The following is a 22619-nucleotide window of genomic DNA, read 5'->3' on the forward strand; positions in this document are numbered from 1 at the left end:
ACCTGGCTCTGACCGAGTCGTTTTGATGCAACTCGGCTGCCATGGGCTATTCCGGTCTTCCTGGTTGGACTTGTTTTGTGGTTATACGCATTTCATCGTTTCACAGACTTGTATGCTTCACCGATTCGTTTTATGCATTTTGTTAACTTGGAAGTGGCTGACAAGTGCGCATGCCACTTAGAGGTGGCTGATGAGCACACAGGACACTTGGAGGTGGCTCATGAGCATGTCAGCCACTTAGAGGTGACCGGTGAACGCGTAGGACACTTGGAGGCGACCGGTGAACATGCGGGCTACTTGGAGGTGGCTGATGAGCGTGCGGGCCACTTGGAGGTGACCGGTGAGCACGTGGACTACTTAGAGGTGGCTTATGAGCACACGGGCCACTTGGAGGTGGCCGGGGTGAGCGCGAGGGCCACTTGGAGGTGGCTGATGAGCGTGCGGACTACTTGGAGGTGGCTAACGAGCGCGCGGGCCACTTGAAGGTGACTGATGAGTGCGTGGGCCACTTGGAGGTGGCCGGTGAGCTCGCGGGCCACTTGGAGGTGGCCGGTGAGCATGCGGGTCACTTAGAGGTGGCCGGTGAGGGCGCGGGCTACTTGGAGGTGGCTGATGAGCGTGCGGGCCACTTGGAGGTGGCTGATGAGCACGCGGTCCCTTGCTTTGTCATTCTGGTAGCTTGTTGCTACATCATCAATGGTTCGTCGATTCGCTTCATGCGCTTATTGGCATCAGATAATCCTCCTTGATTTGGATAATTACGTTTATCATCTTCTCTCTGTCTCGAACTGCGTACAGGTCTAGGCGTATAAAACTGCTTATAGGTCCCTTAACACAGCTCGGCACGGTGATTCGACAAACCAACGAACCATCGGGCGATATATCGAAGCATGATCGTTAGACCACAACACCGAAGCCAAGTGACACGCGACGAAGTGGATTAATGAGGCGACGAGGTTAACAAACCGCTCGCAAATAACGGAATACATCCAATCGCGTGCCCAATCAAGATAACGGGTCGATAAATCAACAAGTCATCCAACCGTAGAGTCCACCACATCAAACAAGATCGGGAGTGGACTCGAACTCGAACACCAAAGTGGATTTACTGTCAAATCAGGATCCAGACTGCCAAATCAGAGTCCAGATCAACAATGAAGTTCAGATAAACCGCGAAACTAGAAAACGGGCGAAAAAGCAAACACCTAGAGGGCTCGGCTAAAACCGAGCCACCTAGGTAGCTCACCGAGCCACCTAGCCGACTCACCGAGCCACCTAGCCGAGCCACCAAGTGCCACCTAGGTGGCTGAGCCCAGATCTGGGCTCAGATCTGAGCCCAGATCTGGTTTGAGGTTCCTATAAATAGACTTGAAGGCTCATTATTTAAGAGGTTGGATTTTTGGTTGAACTTTTGAGGTGAAAACTCTGCTGGATTAAGAGCTAAACTTCGGAGTTTTGGAGCTTTGAAGAGTCGGACTTTTCAGATTTAGTTCTTGGCGATCATCCACGTCAAATAACACAGGAGTTCGAGAAAGATCAGATCTGAGATCCACACAGTCATCCTATGGATCAAAACTTAGTTTTTTGATCCCGAGAAGAGTATCGATTTCGCTTGGTCGATTTTGATTACTTAGGGCTATTATTTCCTTGGTGAAATAATCCCCTTGGCTGTTATTTCCTTCGTGAAATAACACTTGTCATACCGTGTAGATCCGATCGGATCAAGATCGCGCAGTGGTCCACGGATTAACCCCGGCGCAGGCAAAGAACCCACACAAGCAAGAGACCGTAAAACAGGATCTTGTGATTTGTTCCAGAAAAGAAAAGTTGTAATCTTTTAAGATTTTTTTTTGATTTTGTTATTACCGGATCTTATAAAAAGACCAGATCTTTTGTAACCGATAAACTGTTGCTCAAGAAAACAATAACATCAATGAAAATAATTTTTCCCGCGATCGAGGAGGAGGTCGAGTATGAATTCGACCAACAAAAGTTCAAGGAGTATCTATCATCCTCGTCCGGATCAACCTCCCCCCTCAAGTCCAAGAAGTTCTCCTCTAGGAGAAAAGTCCGTTGGTACGAAGAAGTGCAGAATACCAACGAAGATCTCACCCCAATTGATGCCAAAGTTGCATCGGGTGAAGCTCCACCGACCTCCAACCAGGTCAAGTCTGTTCTTGCCAATTCCTCCGTTACTGAGGGAGTAGTGACTCTTTCAAAGAGAGCCCACCAGAGGCGACGTTAATGCTTGGCACGACAATTCGCGAAGGCAATAGAATCCACTGATGGGATCTGCTATAACGCGAATCTAAAGAACAGGGGAGGCAAACAGCCTCAACAACTGATGAATGGCAGCTCCTCCAAGCCGCCAATGAACGAATGGATCCGTGTCAAATGGAATCGTTCGACACTAGAATAGCGCATTCGCAAGCACCACGCACTGTTAGCGCATGCACGGGCTCAAGTCCAAGATGCCCGCAGAAGACTGCAGAAGGAAGTGGCCAAGAAGCCGCCACCAATCCGCTAAGTATGGAGGTCGAAGTCTAAAGCGGTGATTCAGGCTAAGGAACAATCATTGTAGCCTTCAACGCAAGTTCAACCTCCGGCGAACCAACCTAAATCACCGGTAATTCCAGTAGGTACTCCGAGAGATCCCGCAGAATCATCCCGAAGAAAGAAGTCAGTTTTGGAGCGCCTCGGTCCACTTCCCGATGAGGGATGCAAAGTTCAAGAACGTTTGGGTCCAATAAAGAAGCCCCGAACGACTCAACATGCTGGGAGTCGCTGCCACCTTCAACATGACAAGGAGTTCATGGCAGCTACGCGCACCAATTTGCGCATTGAAGTCCAGGAGCCCGCTGAGAACTCACGCCCACAAAGGCATGTTTCGAGGCGCGTGACTCTTGAAAGCCCAAAGAAGGCAGTTCGCCCTCAGAAGGAAACATTATCGTCTGATAATGATAACGTTATACCTGAGAAGTCGTGCCAACACACGATGGGTTACTCCAACCTTCAAGCCGACGAGTTGTACTATCATGTTGGGAGTATGAGTAAAACCAGGAAAAGGAGTCCTCGAGAACTAGAAACTCAATGCCCCTGTTCCAAACTCATTCGGGCAGTATTGTCTGAGTGCAACTGCATCAAGACAGTCCCCGAAAGAATTTCGGTTTTCGAAAGGCTCGGTACCGAAACGCCAAAACCAAGGCCTAGGCGTTTCCGACAAAGAATAACAGTAGTTGAAGATGGAGAATTTTCTAGGGTCACCATTAATATGACCAGCAAAGGGACATCGACACAGGATAATCCCGAGTCGATTCCGGAAGCACCCCAGCGTGTAACACATCTGCAGTCTGGAGCAATCATACGAGCAACTTATGGTAGGATTTGGACAAGATTACCTTCAGAAGATGAAGAATCAGATGCCTGCTCTGCGGTCGCATCAGATAATACGGTATCCAGCGAGGGATAACCCCGCGAGTTACTTATGATAAGTGCGGAACAAGTGGCCAAGATGCTTGAAGAAGCCATGGCTAAACAACAGGAGAGCTTCAGGTTCGAAATGCAGATGGCCATGCAGAATATAAGAGAAATGCATGACCAACAAATCCAAGCACTGATAAACCAACAAGGCGAACCAAGTCGTCGTAACCAGGTTAATCAGGAAGATGAGGACACAAGTGCGAATGAAGCTCATAATACCAATAATCCTCCCGTCAATACAGGGGGTGGTAATGAAAATGCTAAAGAAAACACAAGTGAATGTTTGAAGATTAAAAACCTCGAGAGCAAAATCACTACGTTGATTTCCGCTCAAGAGATGAAGAAGACGGGCATTCCTTGTCCATACCCAAGAGAATGGGAATCAATCACGTATCCGGCGAAGTTCAATCTAATTAACTTTACGCCGTTTGATGGGAAGTGTTCACCCACTCAGCATTTGATTTACTTCAAATCACACCTAGGGGTTATCTCTGGTAATGAGCCTATGATGGTATGGTCCATCGTTGGCACTCTTCGTGGAGCCTCCTTCGATTGATATCGCCGCCTCAAGCCATGAAGTGTGAATAGCTGGGACGACATGGAGACTAAATTCCTCACTAACTTCTTCGACAACGACACCGAGATATCCATCGGGTCATTACTTGACGAAAAACAAAAAGACGGGGAATTGGTTGATACCTTCGTCAAAAGGTTCCGAAAAAAGGCTATGAACTGTCGGGACCCGATCACTGAGGAGTTCATTCTCCAGACTTGTCACAATAACCTCGCATTGGACGTGTTGGAAGCAATGGGGACAGCACCGTCCAAAACATGGAAGGATTTGAAGGTCTGAGGAGAGCAAGCCAAGCGATTCCTCAGAAGGAAGAAGGCGGAAAGAGGCCAACAGGCGACGAATGCTCCAAAATAGAATTTCGTCCCACGAGGGAAAGGTAAGGTACATGTTAATGTAGTTGATGCTAATCAAACTTTCCAATTGCAACCTCAGCAACAGCCGTAGCAACGAGCACCACAATAATCGCAGTCGCAATGGCAACAACGGCCTCAAAAGCAGAAATCTTCGAAGCCAAGATTTCCTAAAGTGTACTCCTTCAAAGATGACGAAGTTCTCGGCATCTTTAAGTACCTGTTGGAAAATAACAAAATCCAGCTGCCGTCGATCGTGGATCAAGAAGGGGCTAGCAAAGTGACGGATCCGAAGTATTGCGCATACCATAGAGCGGTCCATCACCCTCCAAAGTCATGCTACCATCTCAAGGATAAGATCCAGGCATTAATTGATGTAGGCATCATAACCCCGAAACCGCCCAAGAATGTCGGAGCAAATGTAGTGTCAATTAGCTTTGGATCAGTGCCCACAGCATGGTTTGAACCAGAACGCATCACCAAAGTAGGAATGAAGATAGTGAATGATGACCCATATGGACAACGCCAAAAAGGACTTGTGCCACACACAGTCCCAAACGGCGAAATCCTCTGGGTTCATCCTGATCTTATTGAAGACGATCAGTGGGCGACTTCCTCGACCAGAAAGGGTAAAGGCAAGTCCTGTAATGCTACCTCCACGATCTTCGAAGAGGATGGTAATGAAGCTCCTACCTTCCCACTCTCCGAATAAGAACAAGAAGTCTTTGCCACTAGAAGCGGAAATCAGTATCACTTCAACTATCCATCACCTAGTGATCAGCTAGCTGATCAGGGGGTGACTAAGCTGGGACCAACCAGAACTCTCACGGAGCTGGGTTAATAAACAGAAAGAAAAGAAGCCCAGGAGGTTCAGAATCCGAAGCAGTCTCGTTTCAATCGTCTGATTGGAAGAGATAAACCGGAAAGCTCGAATACTCTGCACATCTTCGATATTATGGCTCAACTAGTTAACATTCCAGCACGGATAATATTGTATGAGTTGCTATGGTTGTCTAAAGAAACCAGGGAAGCCTTGCAAGAAGCCTTGGCCAATTCAGAAGTGTTCCTTACTCAGATCAAGCCGGTACCTGAAGAGTCAGAACCGTTAATTTAACACTGCAATATAGCGGCTAAAAACCTTCCCTGCATTACCTTCACTAAAGAGGATATGCAGACGAAGAATTCGAACCATGATCGACCCCTATATTTCATTGGGTACATTGGCTCCAGCGAAGTCAACTGAATCCAAGTGGATCCGGGTTCCGCTGTGAGTATTATGCCACTTCGCTTGATGCATAGCCTTGGCATTCCAGCTAGTAAGTTGGCGTCCACAGGCACTGTTATCTATGGATTCAATACTAGCGGGTCAAGACCCTTGGGTAAGATCCGGATAAAATGTCAAATGGGTGATTTGAAGACGGAAGTCACATGTTATGTGATTGATGCCGAGACTTCATATAACTTATTATTGGGTCGACCTTGGATCCATAGTAACGTTATAATCCTCTCCACTCTCCATCAGTGTTTGAAATATGTCAACACTGATAATAAGGTTAGGACGGTGGTCGCGGATAAGCAACCATTCTAAGGGTTTGAGAATTATTTCACTGATTCTCTCCTTTATGGTAACGAATCCGATACTGAATCATCGGCCCATGGCACGGACAGCGGAGAAGAAGCTAATATCGAAGCCGGACTTGATTACAATGGAGGTTTTGTTTTAAACGATATTGTACCCTTGATAATCAATCTTGACGATGAACAATCGTCAGATGGCAGTTGTAACTAGCAACTTGCCAATAATGAAATAAATGACGATTTAGAGTACTCACTGTCTCTTGATGATGTAATAAAGAGATTGTATGATAATCCCGATTTATATGTGCCGCTTCGATCGTCCTATATAGCAAAGAAACGCCTCCAGCATTCTTTCGGAACAACCCTGGTCATCCCTGCCAAAATAGGAGGCGAAAGAGAAGTGATTTACTGTAAAGGAGAGGGTTTTCCATTACCAGATCATTTCTTAAGGGAAGATGAGAATGATGAGAAACCTGGTCTGCATTTATCTAAGTATAGTCCGCAAGCGCAAGCTCATGGAAAAACAGGGATATGATTTCACACTCGGAGAAGGTTTATACTTCGATCGAGGTCCCCGTATTCCAGCCAAAGCGGTATATGTACCAAAAGGGAAACCGGATGATTATTATAAATTCAGACGAGGATTAGGGTATGTCTCTTCTTCGGAAGACGAATGTTGCTGGTTAATCAATAACCAATCATTTGAGCAATACAAAGATGGGTACCTGTCAGATTCCTTGAAATGGGATTCCGATACAAGTCTGGGGGAAGTATTCAAAGCCCTAATGACGAACATGGCTACAGCTGATCCGTCCACAATGGAGAACGACGATCAAATGCCAACATGGGAAGACTCATTGGTTCATCACCTGAACATGCAGTATGGTGATAGGTTTGAACAGAGAGAACCCCCCACTGAAGATAAAATAGTCCAAATTAACATGGGTGACGAGGCCAACCCAAAGCCCATATTCATCAGTGACAGCCTTCTCCCAAATGAGAAGGAGGAATTAATTACTCTCATCAGGAAATATATTGACGTCTTCGCTTGGAACTATGAAGACATGCCAGGGCTCGACCCCAATGTGGCAATGCACTGCCTCGATATCAAGTCGGATGCCAAACCTGTTAAACAACAGCAAAGACGGTTTCGTCCGCAGATTATGGAAGCCATTGAGGCAGAGGTTAAGAAATTGATTAAATCAGGATTTATCCGAGAGGAGCAACATCCAGACTGGTTAGCCAACATTGTTCCAGTCATGAAGAAGAACGGTAAAAATCAGGATTTGCATCGACTTCAGGGACCTGAATACGGCATGTCCAAAAGACGACTTTCCTCTCCCAATCATGGATGTCATTATCGATAATGCATGCGGATTTGAGAGAATGTCTTTTATACATGGCTTTTCAGGATATAACCAAATCAAGATGCACCCAGATGACGAGAAGCATACAACGTTCAGAACGCCCCTCGGTGTCTTTTGCTACACAGTGATGCCTTTCGGTCTAAAGAATGCAGGCGCTACGTACCAGCGAGCAATGACTAAGATTTTCCAAGAACATCTCAGGAAAACAGTCGAGTGCTACATTGATGATTTGGTTGTAAAAAGTCGCAACAAAGAAGATCACATCAAGGACTTGAAGATGATGTTCGATCTCATGTGGAGTCATCAATTGAAGATGAACCCCACTAAATCCTTCCTTGGAATGTCCAGCGGAAAATTCCTTGGATTCGTCATCACCACTAAAGGTATACATATCGATCCTGATAAGGTGAAGGCGATACATGAACTGCAACCCCCTAGAAATCTAAGAGAACTCAGAGGATTGCAAGGGCGTTTAGCTTACATCCGGCGGTTCATCTCAAATCTTTCTGGGAAGTGCCAACCATTCTCTAAGCTAAACAAGAAAGGTGTGTCATTTATTTGGGACGACGCCTGCCAAAAAGCACTTGAAGATATTAAAACATATCTGATGAATCCTCCTGTTCTCGTTGCACCGAAATCAGGTAAACCGTTCTTGATTTACCTCAAGGCGATGAACCACTCGATAAGTTCTTTACTAGCACAAGACGATGATAACGGTCACAAACAGGCAGTCTATTACCTAAGTCGGACCTTGGTAGACGCTGAGTCTCGATATCCGATGCTTGAGAAAGAATGCCTCGCATTGGTATTCGTAATGCAAAAGATGCGGCATTACTTGGTTGAACAGACGATTTATGTCATTTCTAACGTTAATCCAGTACGAGTATTTATGACGCAACCGGCCTCTATGAATTGGTGGTTAGCGAAGTGGGCCCTTCTCTTGTCCCAATATGATTTGCACTTCAAACAGCAGAAGTCGATCAAAGGACAAGCGATTTGTGATCTTTTGGCGGCAAACCCGACAACGGATACGGCAGAAGTATATGATGACTTGTCGGATGAAACCCACGAGGTTAACACTATATCGCACCAACAAGTATGGCAATTATACTTCGATGGTACTTCGAGGGCAGTTAATGTGGCAATAACCCCCAGATGTTCTAAAGTCTCCTCCGGAGTTGGAGTTGTCTTAGTTTCCCCGAGGAAGCATGTGATGCCTCAGGCTTATTCACTGACTAATCCATGCTCCAATAATGTAGCCGAGTACAACGCGCTTCTCATTGGACTCAGTTTCGCCAAGGAGCTGGGGGTCGAATATCTCGAATCTTTTGGGAATTCTCAATTGATAGTCAACCAAGTCCGTGGAGACTATGAAGTCAGGAACCAAGACCTGATCTCGTACCACCAGGAGGCCATCAAAATAGCAGATTCTTTTGAAGAATTCTTTATTGAATACATCCCTCATCTCCAGAACGCTTACGCGGATGCACTGGCAGCACTAGCGGTATCACTTGCGCAGCCTCCCGAAACTGAACTATTAGTCACAGTAAGGACACATCAACTCTGCATACCCATATACAATATGGATATTGAAGAGGAAGATGATAGAAACATAAGCGCCAAGGAGGTGAATTCAACTCAAATTGGGTCTGAGTCCCGAGATTGGTGTTTTCCTATCATTAACTACGTCCAATATGGTATTTTGCAAGAGGATGTAAAAGAAAGGGAATTAATCCGCCGAAGAGCACCAAGATTCTTCTATAATACCGAGACACATACATTATACCGTCGAGGGTACGATGGTTTGTTATTCCGATGCCTTTCGAACAAAGAAGCAGAAGAATTTCTTAAGGAAACACACGAAGGAGAATGTGATGCGCATCAGCCCGGTCCCAAACTGTATGATCGCATCAGGAGAATGGGATATTTTTGGCCAACAATGGTTCATGATGCAATCAAATACGCCCGAGAATGTCATGCCTGTCAAGTACATGCAAATTATATGCACCAACCACCGGAGCGTTTACACACGTCAACCACATCTTGGCCGTTCGAGACATGGGGTATGGACATTGTCGGTCCTATTTTCCCCCCTTTAGTCAAAGGTGATCAATTCATTCTCGGAATCACAGATTACTTTTCAAAGTGGGTTGAAGCGATTCCGCTTAGAGAAGTGAAGACGAATAACATCATCAATTTCATCAAACATCATGTCATATACCAACACGGCGTGCCAAGACGGATCATTCATGACAACGGTCCACAGTTCATGAGCAACGCTTTCGTCAGGTTTTGTGATAAGTTCAAAATTCAAGATATTTCGTCAACAGCTTATTATCCCGCCTCGAACAGATTAGCTGAGGCTTTTAACAAGACGATCATTAAGATCTTGTCAAAGCTCGTGAAGACCAATAAACGAGATTGGGATGATAAACTCGGTGAAGCACTCTGGGCTTATCGTACCACCATACACACACCTACAGGAGCTACCTAATATTCGTTGGTATACGGATGTGAAGTTGTGCTACCATTGGAAATCCAAATCCCATCCCTTCGGATCGCTCTCGCAACTGAGATGACGACAGAAGAACAACATCAGAAATGTCTCGAAGAACTCAAAATGTTGGATGAAAAGCGCTTGGAAGCTCAACAACACATTGAGTTTTATCAAGCCAGAATATCTAGGGCTTTTAACAAAAGAGTCCGACAGAGAAGCTTCAAGGAAAGAGATCCGGTCCTCGCTGCTCGCCGACCAATAATCCTCAACTCCAAGAAGAAAGGTAAATTTGAACCCAAATGGGAAGGACCGTTTGTGATAGACACATTCTACTCAAACGGCGCATATCGCCTGATTACTCAAGAGGGCGCCAGACAATTAATGCCAATAAATGAGAAGTTCCTGAAAAAGTACTATCCCTAGTACATTCAGGATAACCCATTTACCGGGAAGTTCCTTGAAGAATATTACACTTAATATTCTAGAGGATAACCCAAAATCATTTTCACCACCAAAATCCCTAACTGATCAATTTTAATTGACAGTGAGACCACCAAAAGTGTCTTCTGGCCCAAACCACCAGCAAATTCCCCTCTTGACTCTTTCCATGAACAAGAGGTCCACTTTCAGTTCAGAGTCCCTTTCGATAAACGAAAGAACTCCCTTCTTTTTCTCTTTGGTTAAGCCTTCTCATGGTTATAACCGAAGTTGAAATTTTACTTCGATAAACGAAGAATTCATCTTCAGATTAGATAACCAGTCCTATAAAAGGTAAGTTTATCTAGATTTTTCAGATTCTCGGAGTGGAGATCCCACTTCTAGTTTCTTTTGCGCTGGAATTAGAATATAAAATTCTTCTTTTCCAGAATCAGGGAATAGAATATAAAATTCTTCCTTCCTTGTTTTCGGGTTCGCCTTCACCCTAAAAGAAGACCGGGAAATAGAATATAAAATTCTTCCTTTCCCACACCAACCTTTTCCAAGAATTTGTTAATCTAGGATTCATCCTAGGAAGTTTATCCCGAATCCTAAGCAGGGATAAGTCTGCGCCTAACACGTGCTGTCGGTTTAGTCTTTCTCCATAGAAAAAGACACCAGAGTTCGATTCTGGGGTATCCTATCCTGAAACCTAAGTAGGGATAAGTCTGCGCCTAACCCGCGCTGCCGGTTAGTTCTTAACCGTTAAAAAGAACACCCGCCCACATATTCAACATTGTGACAGGTTGATATTAATAACACCAATATCCATGCCTTACACGTATGGGGAATTTCATCCTGGATCCTAAGAAAGGATATGCCGACGCCTAACACGCGTCGCCGGGTTAGTCTTTTACTGGCCAAGAAGACACCAGAACCTGATTCTGGGGACTTTTATCCTGAAGCCTAAGTAGGGATAAGTCAGCGTCTAATACACGTTGCCGGGTAGCCTATTCCCGTAACAATGGCGAAGTCTACGTATTCGAAGTCGTAGCGGCGAGTCTCAGAGAGTTCATTCCCTTAGCACAACGTTACATGCGGAACGGATTCCGATAATCCGCATGCTAGCCCGACTCAAACGGTAGTCGGTAAAGGCTAATCAAACCCGTTGAAGGCTGGGGGTTAGCCAAAAATCCTAAAGTCAACACCTAACACGTGTCGCCGGGTAGCCTATTCCCGTAACAATGGCGAAGTCTATGTATTCGACATCATAGCACGAAGTCTTCATTCCTTTAGCACAACGTTACATGCGGAACGGATTTAGACAATCCGCATGCTAGCCCGACTCAAACGGTAGTCGGTAAAGGCTAATCAGATCCGTTGAAGGCTGGGGGTTAGCCAAAAATCCTAAAGTCAACGCCTAACACGTGTTGCCGGGTAGCCTATTCCCGTAACAAATGGTAAAGCCTATGTATTCGACATCATAGCACAAAGTCTCAGAGAATTCACTCTCTTAGCACAACGTTACATGCGGAACGGATTTAGACAATCCGCATGCTAGCTCGATTCAAACGGTAGTCGGTAAAGACTTATCAAACCCGTTGAGGGCTGAGGGTTTGCTAAAAATCCTGTGAGTATTATGGTCAATCATTCCAAACAGAATGAGAAATCACAATAAAGATAAAGATAAAACCATTTCCACTATGAGGATCAAAAGTCAAAATATTCAGTAAATGAAATCATACATCAAGCACATGGCTAAAAATCTACTGACTAAACTTAGACAGCTTCTCATCATAAGCTTGCCTAAGCTCATTCTGCAATTCAGCTCTGATGGACTCTTCAGTGGTGGCTAAAGTCTTCACAGCAACCTCCTCCGTCTCGACCAGCTTCTGCTTCAAAGATTTCAACTCCTCAGATAAGGCAGTGTGGGCTTGATGATCCTGTACCTTCGTCATTTGAAGGATACCCAAAGACTCCTCTTCTTCACGAAGTCCTCTTCGGAACTGTTCTATCTTAGTCTCGCAAGAGGCAATAGAAAGGTCAAGATCGTCAAGTGAAGATGATCTAACAGCAAGGTTGGCCTCAACTCGGTCTACCGATCCCGTTGTACCTGAATCTCGAACTCAGCAAAAGCTCGAGTATCGCGCCATGTCTGTAAGCGAGTATCCAAATTGGCAGCAATGAATGAAGAGGCACCTACATCCCGGAGCTCACGTAACATCTGAAGCTCGTGCTCCAGGCAATCAAGGTCATCAATTATAGCCTTCGCCAGATCCGGATATCCTGCATCCCTTATTGAATTTATTCTGGGATCAAGGAAAGGCTTAAATTGGTGAAGGAAAAGTCCGCCGTGGAAGAGTTTGCCAATCATAGTATTCACGAAGGAGAAGAAGGAACGGACTTCTATACAGATGACGATCTTCTCAGGATCGTTGTCTGATAACAACTCCTTCACGAGGACATGAAGCCGAGAAGAAAGCCCTACACAAAAAGGGGGAAATCCGTCAAAAGCCTTGATGAGGAAATAAATGACATTTCTCAGTTGCTTAATTTATACCTCCTTCCCCTTGAGTCACTTGGGGTAGTGGAGGTGTAACCGCTGTTGATGTATCAGCTGATGTAGTTGGTCTCACAGCCGATTCAACAGGATCAGTCTCGACAAAAGCTTCTGTCAAACACAAAATGGAATTATCAGATTCATCACATTATAGCTGCATTAGTCAAAAAATGGCTAGTCCTATAATTAACCTGAGAAGAGGCACGTACCTTCAAAAGGACCATCCTCGGGATTCTTGGGGAGTGTAGACTCAGGAAACATATCTTCAGGCAATTGGTCATCAATCTGAGGAGAGCCATACATGAAGTGGAGCATAGGAGTGTCCACAATCAAACCTTCCTCGTCGAAATCATCAGTCAAAAAATCTGACACAAGAATATATAAATGCGAAAGAAGAATAAAGAGACTACGACCAATGGAAATGAGTTACCTCCTACGGATGTGTTAGCATCTCTACTCCCAAGGTCCACGTTTGCCCCTTGCAATTTATCTAAAAGAGCAAGAAGCATAGAGACAATTAAGAGAGGCACGAATTCTGAATAGTTCAACTCCTTTGTTTGCCATCTAAAGGATATATTGTCAATGGTAGATGTACCTAGATTCGCTGAATCGGGTCCTATATTGATAGTCTCCCTAACGTCAGCAACTTCTGCAGGCTTTTCTACCTGGTGTGGTAAGTCAGGCTCACCAGAAAATACAAAATCACGAGGAGCAGGATCGAGACTCATCTCGCCTTCCCCATGCTCTCCTATATAGAAAAGCATGAGCCCGAAGTTCTGAATGATCAAGAGGATGGTCTATAGGGTAGATGTTACCTCCGTCGCTAGCGGGATCATCACCAGCCAAATTCATCTCAGATGCTCGCAGATCTGCACGCGGCTTGTAGGCTAGTCTCTTCCGCCTAGCAGCTGGGACAACAATCGAAGGTCTCGCCTGAGTAAAAGGACGGAATTCTTCTTCCTTGTCAGCCACTGTCCATGAAACATCAAACAGTTGTCAAGATTAATAACTCTGAAAGACAGAGGGAAAAGATAGGTGATTAACCTCGCTCGAAATATTCCACGCAATCTTCAGGATCTTCGCCCGAGACCTCTTCAGTAGAATTGAAGGTCTTTTTTTCCTTCTTCGTCAATTCGACGAGTCTTGCTCCGCGTCTTCTGTGACCGAGCATCTTCCCGAATCACACGAGAATCAGCCTGAGAAACCTCCTCAGCTACTAACTCTGCAATCGGCTTCATGGGGACGAGTTTGTTAGCTGCTAACAACCACCTGCAGCTTAAGAATGTGAGCTTTAACTGACGCTCAGCACTCGGGAGACTTAACTTAGCACCAGTACAGCCCGTTACGGTCCACAGCCATGCCCAGAGACCGTCCACCAAACCAGACCAAACCAGGATGAATTAGTCTAAACCAGGCTAAACCAGTCTTGAACCAGTCCTGAACCAGTCTTGAACCAGGTTGAACCAGTCTTGAACCAGGTTGAACCAGTTCTGAACAAGTTTGAACCAGATTAGAGCCAAAATTCAAATTGGAGCTGAACCGAGTATCGAAACGACTTCAAATCGACCGATGGTTCAGTCCCTTATTTATTCATTCCTCTCCCACACATTCGGAAGGGTCGGAAGATTTTTTGAGCCTAATTACTGCCTTTTTTTGGGTCATTACCAGGCCGGTTCAGCTCATTCGGACATGAAAAGTACTCCAATAAGGTATACGAGTATAAACTATTCCTTATTTTTTTGAGAAGTTTCTGGAGAGTATTTTTTCTAAAAATACTCTTAAGGATAACTCAACAACACTCCGAAAGGTATAAGAGTATAAACTGCTTCTCAAGACTCCAGCAGACGTACGAGTATAAACTGTGTCAAACGCCGGACAACGCGTTACAAATAAAGACTCGACGCCAACAATCGATGGTCGGTTCTATGTTGAAACAGCAAACACGAGCTAAAGATCAGAAAATCAGGAATTGACTTCAAGTTCAAAATTCTGACAACGGTCAGACAATAAATGCAGCACCGGAACCCTTGCAGACATTCGACAAAGAACCGGATAGTTTGGAGGATTAAAAGAATCAAGAATAGAAGCCATTCCAAGGTCCCGTTACACCAATTGAAGGTTGGGACAATCATATCCAAAGTATTCCAGACTCTTCTATAAAAGAATGATGCTGAAATACTTTGGAGAGGGTATCTGTAGGCGTATAAAACTGCTTATAGGTCCCTTAACATAGCTCGGCACGGTGATTCGACAAACCAACGAACCATCGGGCGATATATCCAAGCATGATCGTTAGACCACAACCCCGAAGCCAAGTGACACGCGACGAAGCGGATTAACAAGGCGACGAGGTTAACAAACCGCACGCAAACAACGAAATACATCCAATCGCGTGCCCAATCAAGCTAACGGGTCGATGAATCAACAAGTCATCCAACCGTAGAGTCCACCACATCAAACAAGATCGGGAGCAGACTCGAACTCGAACACCAAAGCGGATTTACTACCAAATCAGGATCCGGACTGCCAAATCAGAGTCCAGATCAACAATGAAGTTCGGATAAACCGTGAAACCGGAAAACGGGAGAAGAAGCAAACACCTAAAGGGGTCAGCCAAAGCCGAGCCACTCCTAGGTGGATCAGCCAAAGCCGAGCCACCTGGCTCGGCTTAAGCCGAGCCACCTAGGTGGCCCAGATCTTGGCTCAGATCTGAGCCCAGATCTGGTTTGAGGTGCCTATAAATAGACTTGAAGGCTCATTGTTTAAGAGGTTGGAGTTTTTGTTGAACTTTTGAGGTGAAAACTCTGATGGATTAAGAGCTAAACTTTGGAGTTTTGGAGCTTTGTAGACTCGGACTTTTTAGATCTGGTTCTTGGCGATCATCCACGCCAAATAAGGTAGGAGTTCGAGAGAGATCAGATCTGAGATCCACACGGTCATCCTTTGGATCAAAACTTGGTTTTTTGATCCCGAGAAGAGTATCGATTTCGCTTGGTCGATTTCGATTACTTAGAGCTATTATTTCCTTGGTGAAATAATCCCCTCGGCTGTTATTTCCTTCATGAAATAATACCCGTCATACCGTATAGATCCGATCGGATCAAGATCGCGCGGTGGTCCACGGATTAACCCCGGCGCAGGCAAAGAACCTACACAAGCAAGAGACCGCAAAACAGGATCTTGTGATTTGTTCCTGAAAAGGAAAGTTGTAATCTTTTAAGATTTTTTTTTTATTTTGTTGTAACAGGATCTTATAAAAAGACCGGATCTTTTGTAACCGATAAACTGTTGCTCAAGAAAACAATGACATCAATAAAAATAATTTTTCCCGCGAACAACGGGAAGCTATAGGTAATTTTTGATGTCTACACTAGGGTGAGTGTTTTCCTTGACGTTCAAGGTGGATAATGGTCTGGGAATAGTAGAGGAAGACAAGGAGGTAGGCGGCGGATCAGATGAAGACGTGTTTGAGGGCTCTAATGAGGAAGTTAGCTCGTCTTCTTCATCCTACCGACCAAAGACATCATCTGCTACTCTTGGTCCGAGACTTGGTCCTTCTTCTGCTCTGGGTGCTGTTCTTACTTCTACTTCGAGTTCTACTCCTACCCCTGCTCCGTGTTTAGTTCTGGGTCCTTCAGATATTTTTTTACATTTAGTCATTTTTATTGAGTTATTTGTAAAAAGTATTGTAAATTCTTGCAAATAAATGAAAGACTATTTTTATGTGACTCAAAAATTTTCAAAATCTTTAATGTGTTACTTATCATGTCATGCCTGGGATGTATTGATTTTGAGATGCTTTTAGATGAGTCGTCAAAGACCGAATCATAAGTGTTTCTATTTTGGATGAGTTGGTGTGGATCGGGTAGCAGAGAGTTCACTGTGCCTCGGTTTTACACTTGACAACCGATACCAATGACTGTGAGTGTCTTAAACGAGTTGATGAAGACCGATTCTAGAGGAATTTTATGTGCCTTGTGTTTACTTTTGAAAATTGATATGAAGGACCTTGAGTGCTAACGAATTGATATAGACCAAGTCGCAAGGACTTTTATGTGCCTTGGGTTTATTATTGAAAATCAATACTAAGGGCTTTGAGAAGCTTGGATGATCAGAGAACACCGAGTCGTAAGAAATTTAATGTGTATGTGATTCAATATGATCATCTTATGAGCTTGCAGTCAAATATTTAACAGATTAGTCACATGATAGCGTTTTTTTGCATTTCTTCTTTTTTTTTTGCATTTAAAAAAATGCCTTTTCAATTCCCAAAAAGAGTTAAAGGGTAAAAAAGTTCTGAGAGAAAGTAGTTAATAATATTTTTTGAGTTTCAAAAGAAAAAAGGATTGAGTGATAAAAATCCATGCCGGCCCTGGGCATAGGCGGGGGAAGCCGTCGCCTAGGGCCCCCAAAAAACAAGGGCCCCCATTTTATTTTTTGATAGATATATATATATATATAAAAGTAAAGGAACTTTTGTGCAAAATTAGAGGAGGGTTCTAATAGCATAAATACAATACAATCTTCAACCCGTCTGTATCCAGCCCACTCTCATTTCTTCTGCTCATGTTTCAGCGTCTCGTGCATTTGGAAGGCAAATGTTAGGCTTTTTTTTACAAAAAAGGGCCCAGCCCAAACCCAATTTGCATCCAATATAAAAAAAGGGTCTTTAAACGAAACCCGACCCGCAAACCGAAACCCGACCCGCTAACCTGCCAAAGTCCAAATCTAAAAGTGCCCTCTCCGCCACTTGATCTCGCCCAAACCCTAATCTCTCTCCGACTCTCTCGAGCACCGTCGGCCCCCCGCCCACAGCTAAGCGGTCCCCCACAGCCTTCTCCGACTCTCTCGAGCACCGCCGGCCCCCCACAGCCAATCCGGCCACCACTGACCACCCGCAGCGACCTCCTCCTCTTCTTTTTTAGGTAAAATTTTCAAAATTTTTGCTTTTTTCTTGTCCTCACAGTTTTGCCTCTTTGTTTTTTTGGGTTAATTTTCCACTATATATAGTTAACTTAATCATGTTTTGTAGTTATAATTAAAGCTTGGAGAAATTCGTACTAAATTGTTACCATCATGCTCTTGTTGTTATAATCATTTTCGTATGCATTTTTTGTGCATAAGGGTTGCTGGGTTGGTTCGCTAGGGAAGCAAGGGTTAAGAATTAAGATATAGAAGCCTAAATCAATCGGGTTTTCAAGATTCGGTGAATGTTGAAAATGAGCAACCTGAAAATCAAGAAAGCGAGGATTTGGTTAATGAAAATTTGAATGAGAATAGAAATTCCATTGAAGAAGGTGAAGAACATGAAGATTCTAATGAGAATAGAAATTTGAATGAGAATAGCAATGTAAATGAACATGAAGAAAATGTAAATGAACATGAAGATTTGGTACAAGAAGAAAACCTTGAAAGAAGGCCTTCAAACATAAATGACCCAGGAAATTGGAAAAATATTGATCAAAGATTAAGAGACTTACTGGTTGAAAGAGGTCTCAAAAGAAATGATAATCTTGATTTTCCAAAAGATTCAGAAGGCAGACATTTCTCCTCAACACATTACATTCGTAACTTATCCAATGGTGAACATCATGATAGAAAATGGCTAATCTATTCAAATTCTTTGGACAAGGTTTTTTGTTTTTGTTGTAAGTTGTTCAAAAATGATGCAAACAAAATTCAATTGGCAAATGATGGAGTTAGAGACTGGAGAAATCTCAGTGCCAGACTTAAAAGTCATGAAACAAGTAGTGAACACATTGTTAACATGAAGAGTTGGATTGAATTAGAGATCAGATTACGACAAAATGCGACAATCGATAAAAGTGTTGAAGAACAAATCAACAAAGAACGAGAACATTGGAGAAAAGTACTATTGAGAGTAGTTGCTGTTGTGAAAACACTTGCTAAAAATAGTTTGGCATTTCGTGGAGATAATGAGAAGCTTTATGAAGAAAATAATGGAAATTTTTTAAGTATAATAGAAATGATTGCCGAATTTGATCCAATAATGAAAGAGCATGTTCGTCGAGTTCAGGAGAAAGAAATTCATTATCATTATCTTAGTCACAAAATTCAAAATGAATTTATTCTTCGAATAGCAGATGAGATCAAAAGTTTAATCATCCAAAAGATTAAAGAAGCAAAGTACTTTTCTGTTATTCTTGATTGTACTCCGGATGCAAGCCATGAAGAGCAAATGTCACTTATATTAAGATGCGTGAATATTTCAACAAGCCCAATAAAGATGGAGGAGTTCTTTTTAGGATTTTTAAAGGTGGATGATACATCAGGACGAGGACTTTTTGAAGAACTTGTAAATATTTTGCAAGAGCTTAAACTTGATATTGGTGATGTAAGAGGACAAGGGTATGATAATGGTTCTAATATGAAAGGAAAACATAAAGGTGTACAAAGAAGATTATTAGAGATAAATCCTAGAGCATTCTACACACCTTGTGGTTGTCATAGTCTTAACCTTGCACTTTGTGATATGGCAAACTCTTGTTCGCAAGCTTTATCTTTTTTTGGAGTGGTGCAGCGCATATATTCATTGTTTGCATCTTCTACAAAGCGGTGGAAAGTTCTTACAGATAATGTTAAAGGTTTCACACTTAAGCCGCCATCACAAACTCGTTGGGAAGGTCAAGTTGAAAGTGTTAAAGCAATAAGATTCCAAGCTCCAGATATAAGAGATGCTTTGATTTACTTAGCAAGTTCTAGTGAAGATCCCAAGACAAAAAGTGATGTTGAGTGCTTAGCAGCATATGAAATTGAGAATTTTGAGTTCTTACTTGGTATGGTTATTTGGTTTGATATTTTGAATGCTATTAACAAAATAAGTAAAATCATGCAATCAGAGGATATGCAGATTGATGTTGCTATAGACCTTTTAAGAGGGCTCATTTCTTTTTTTGAAAGCTACAGAGAAAATGGATTTGAAGCAGCTATGGTTGAGGCTAAAGAAATTGCAGTTAGAATGAAAGTTGAACCCATTTTTTGTGAACGTCGCATCATTCGTAGAAAGAAACATTTTGATGAAAATGCTAGTAAAGAGATGGCAATGACAGCTGAAGAATCCTTTAGAGTCAATTACTTCATATATATCGTTGATCAAGCTCTTTCTTCACTCAAGAGTAGATTTGAACAGTTTCAAAAGTATGATGAATCTTTTGGTTTCTTGTTTAATTTGGAGAGGTTGAAGTCTGCAGATAATGATAGTTTGAAGTGTTCATGTCTTAACCTTGAAGATCTCCTAAAGCATGACAAAAATTTTGATATTAACGGGACAGAATTATTTTCAGAACTCCAAATCTTAAGAGAAGCATTACCAAGAGGAACAAAAAAAGCAATTGAAGTATTGAATTTTATGGAAAGGCTAAATTGTTGTTTTCCAAATGCTTGGATTGCTTATAGAGTATTATTGACAATACCAGTTACAGTTGCATCGGCCGAGAGAAGCTTTTCAAAGTTGAAGCTCATCAAATCTTATCTACGGTCAACAATGTCACAAGAGAGATTGAATGGATTGGCTATGATATCTATTGAAAAAAATTTATTGGAGAAGCTTGATTGGAACATTTTAATTGATAATTTTGCAGCTCAAAATGCAAGGCGATCCCATTTAATGTAATATGAATTGTGTTATTTATAAAGCATCAAGAAGTTTTTTGATTTTAATATTAATACGATTATGTGCTTATTGTCTCATTTTAATAAAAAATATTTTGCTATCTTATAAAAAATTTTGTGTATGGAATATTGTATATAAAGGCCCCTCATTTGAAAGCTTGATTAGGGCCCCGTGAAAAATTAAGAATCTCAGGGCCGGCCCTGAATCCATGAAATACAAAATAAAAAAAATTAAAAAAAATATTGTAATATCATTGATCTATAAAATATTTGATTGTTGCTTCACAAAAGAACTATATTAAAACAGCAAACATAGTTTGAGGGGAAAAATAGCTAAGAAAAGTAATTGAGAGTTCGCCAATACTTTAAGGATGAATTAAAATTTTTGTCCTACCTGTAATTTATTTGAGTAATATTTACAACATGATTGTTAACATAATTAATTTGTGTGATTTCTTGTTGACCTGCTATTATTTCTATGGAGTTGAAATTATTAATGGTTAACTGAATTAACTGCTCATTAACTGTTTTTTAAGATAAAAAGTACTTGTTACTGATCAATTGAATCTTTTATTCTTGAAGGTTAATGGGTCAACCCCAATTTTGCGTCGTTTTCTTTGCTGCCGCTTGTGAACTTCAGAATTTTGTAGGAAGTTTCCTTGAAGATTCAACTATAATAAACAATGAGGTCATACCCCCATGAGGTCATGCCTCATAAGGTGATGTTTTCTTAGTTTTTCGCTCATTTCCACGTAATCATGTGGATAAATAAGCACCTTAGAAGTTGACATTGTGGGAAGGGAGGCTAATTATTTGTTGAAAGTCTCACATCTAGTGCCGGTTTTTTTTTTGATTTAATAAAGAAGTGAAGATTTAGTCTAAAGTCTGACGAGGAAAAGTCGATTTATGGTTGGATATGTTTAATTAAGTCATGGTTTGTATATGAAATAACAAACCACAAAGTTGGGAAGCACACATGATCGATGATGCCATGTTAAGTCCATGTTACACCTTCCGTATCATGTAGATTTTGAGTTTTATGTTTTTTATCTGAACCTTCAGATCACAACTGATATCTAGTTAGAAATCTAGTCATATGAACTTGACACAACAGTCCAAACAAGATTTCCCAGCAGATCTCTCACCGATTTGATTCAAGCGTTCATAGTCCAAATTAACAAGTCACAACAAATCTACCAACGATCTATCTAACTAAAACCTGTGGCTCCACTGTATGATGCCACTCACAATGATGAGAAGGAGAGTACAATACATGCATCCCATCTAGAGCACACTTCAAAATAGAGGACAGATCTCCCCCATTTCCTGCCAAAAAAAGGCATATACTCTCTCTAGAGAGGTTTCTGGAGTCTAACAAAAAGGGAACAACAATCTAGCTATGTATATGCACAAACATGCTCACTCTTACACTCAAAATTAAGGTTTAGCCGCCGAAGATTATTTCTTTCGTCTATAATCCTGGGCACCAAGGCGCTTTGGCTGAGTCCCTATCCTAAGGATTTGGATCCTCTCCACTACAAAAAAGTAGTGGAGCTACTTTTAATCTCAAGCATTGATTATTTAGTAGGCGGTTATGATACAATCTAAATCTAACACTTACCATACCCCCGTGTATTGCACTCATTCCTAATTTGCACTAAAAGAAAAAATCATAACCATTAACTAGATAATCAATGGCTGTGATTATGTAGTGGTCCCTCCACTATTTTTTTTGTAGTGGAGAGGATCCGAATCCCTGTCCTAATTCTCAGATGTGTTCGTTCATGAGCGTTTGTCATATAACCAAAACACCCCAGGACCTAAAGGTGAGCCGTGCTGAATCCTATAGTCATCGTCTTCATATCTCGTTCCCTACCTCAATAACAGGTTCGATCATTCTAGTCGTCGTCTTCATTATTCAAGTTCCGTTGTCTGGAATCTATCACGTCAAACCCCCTAGCTATTTCCGTGTAAGCAAACACGCGCGATCACATATTTGCAAACTCTACCAAACCAATTAATCACGCTAAGTACTACCCCCCCTAGTTCGTTGATGGGTATGGATGGATTATCTTCTTGATGGTTATTTATTTTTTCAGCGTAAAAAATACAATATACGAAGATACGATGCTACTTAGTTACATATATATATGACATACCGATA

General features: G+C 42.4%; 1 protein-coding gene across 1 annotated transcript in view; it reads left to right on the forward strand.

Moving 5' to 3' along the window:
* Window positions 1–20456, forward strand: part of LOC109841961 (zinc finger MYM-type protein 1-like) — a 22137-nt gene extending 1681 nt beyond the window's left edge. The window contains exons 2-3 of the mRNA XM_020410887.1: window positions 16224–16452; window positions 18025–20456. Coding sequence (XP_020266476.1) covers window positions 16224–16452; window positions 18025–20456 — 2661 coding nt within the window. The remainder of the gene's footprint in view (window positions 1–16223; window positions 16453–18024) is intronic.

This window comes from Asparagus officinalis, chromosome 5, assembly GCF_001876935.1.
Source record: "Asparagus officinalis chromosome 5, Aspof.V1, whole genome shotgun sequence".
NCBI lineage: Eukaryota > Viridiplantae > Streptophyta > Magnoliopsida > Asparagales > Asparagaceae > Asparagus > Asparagus officinalis.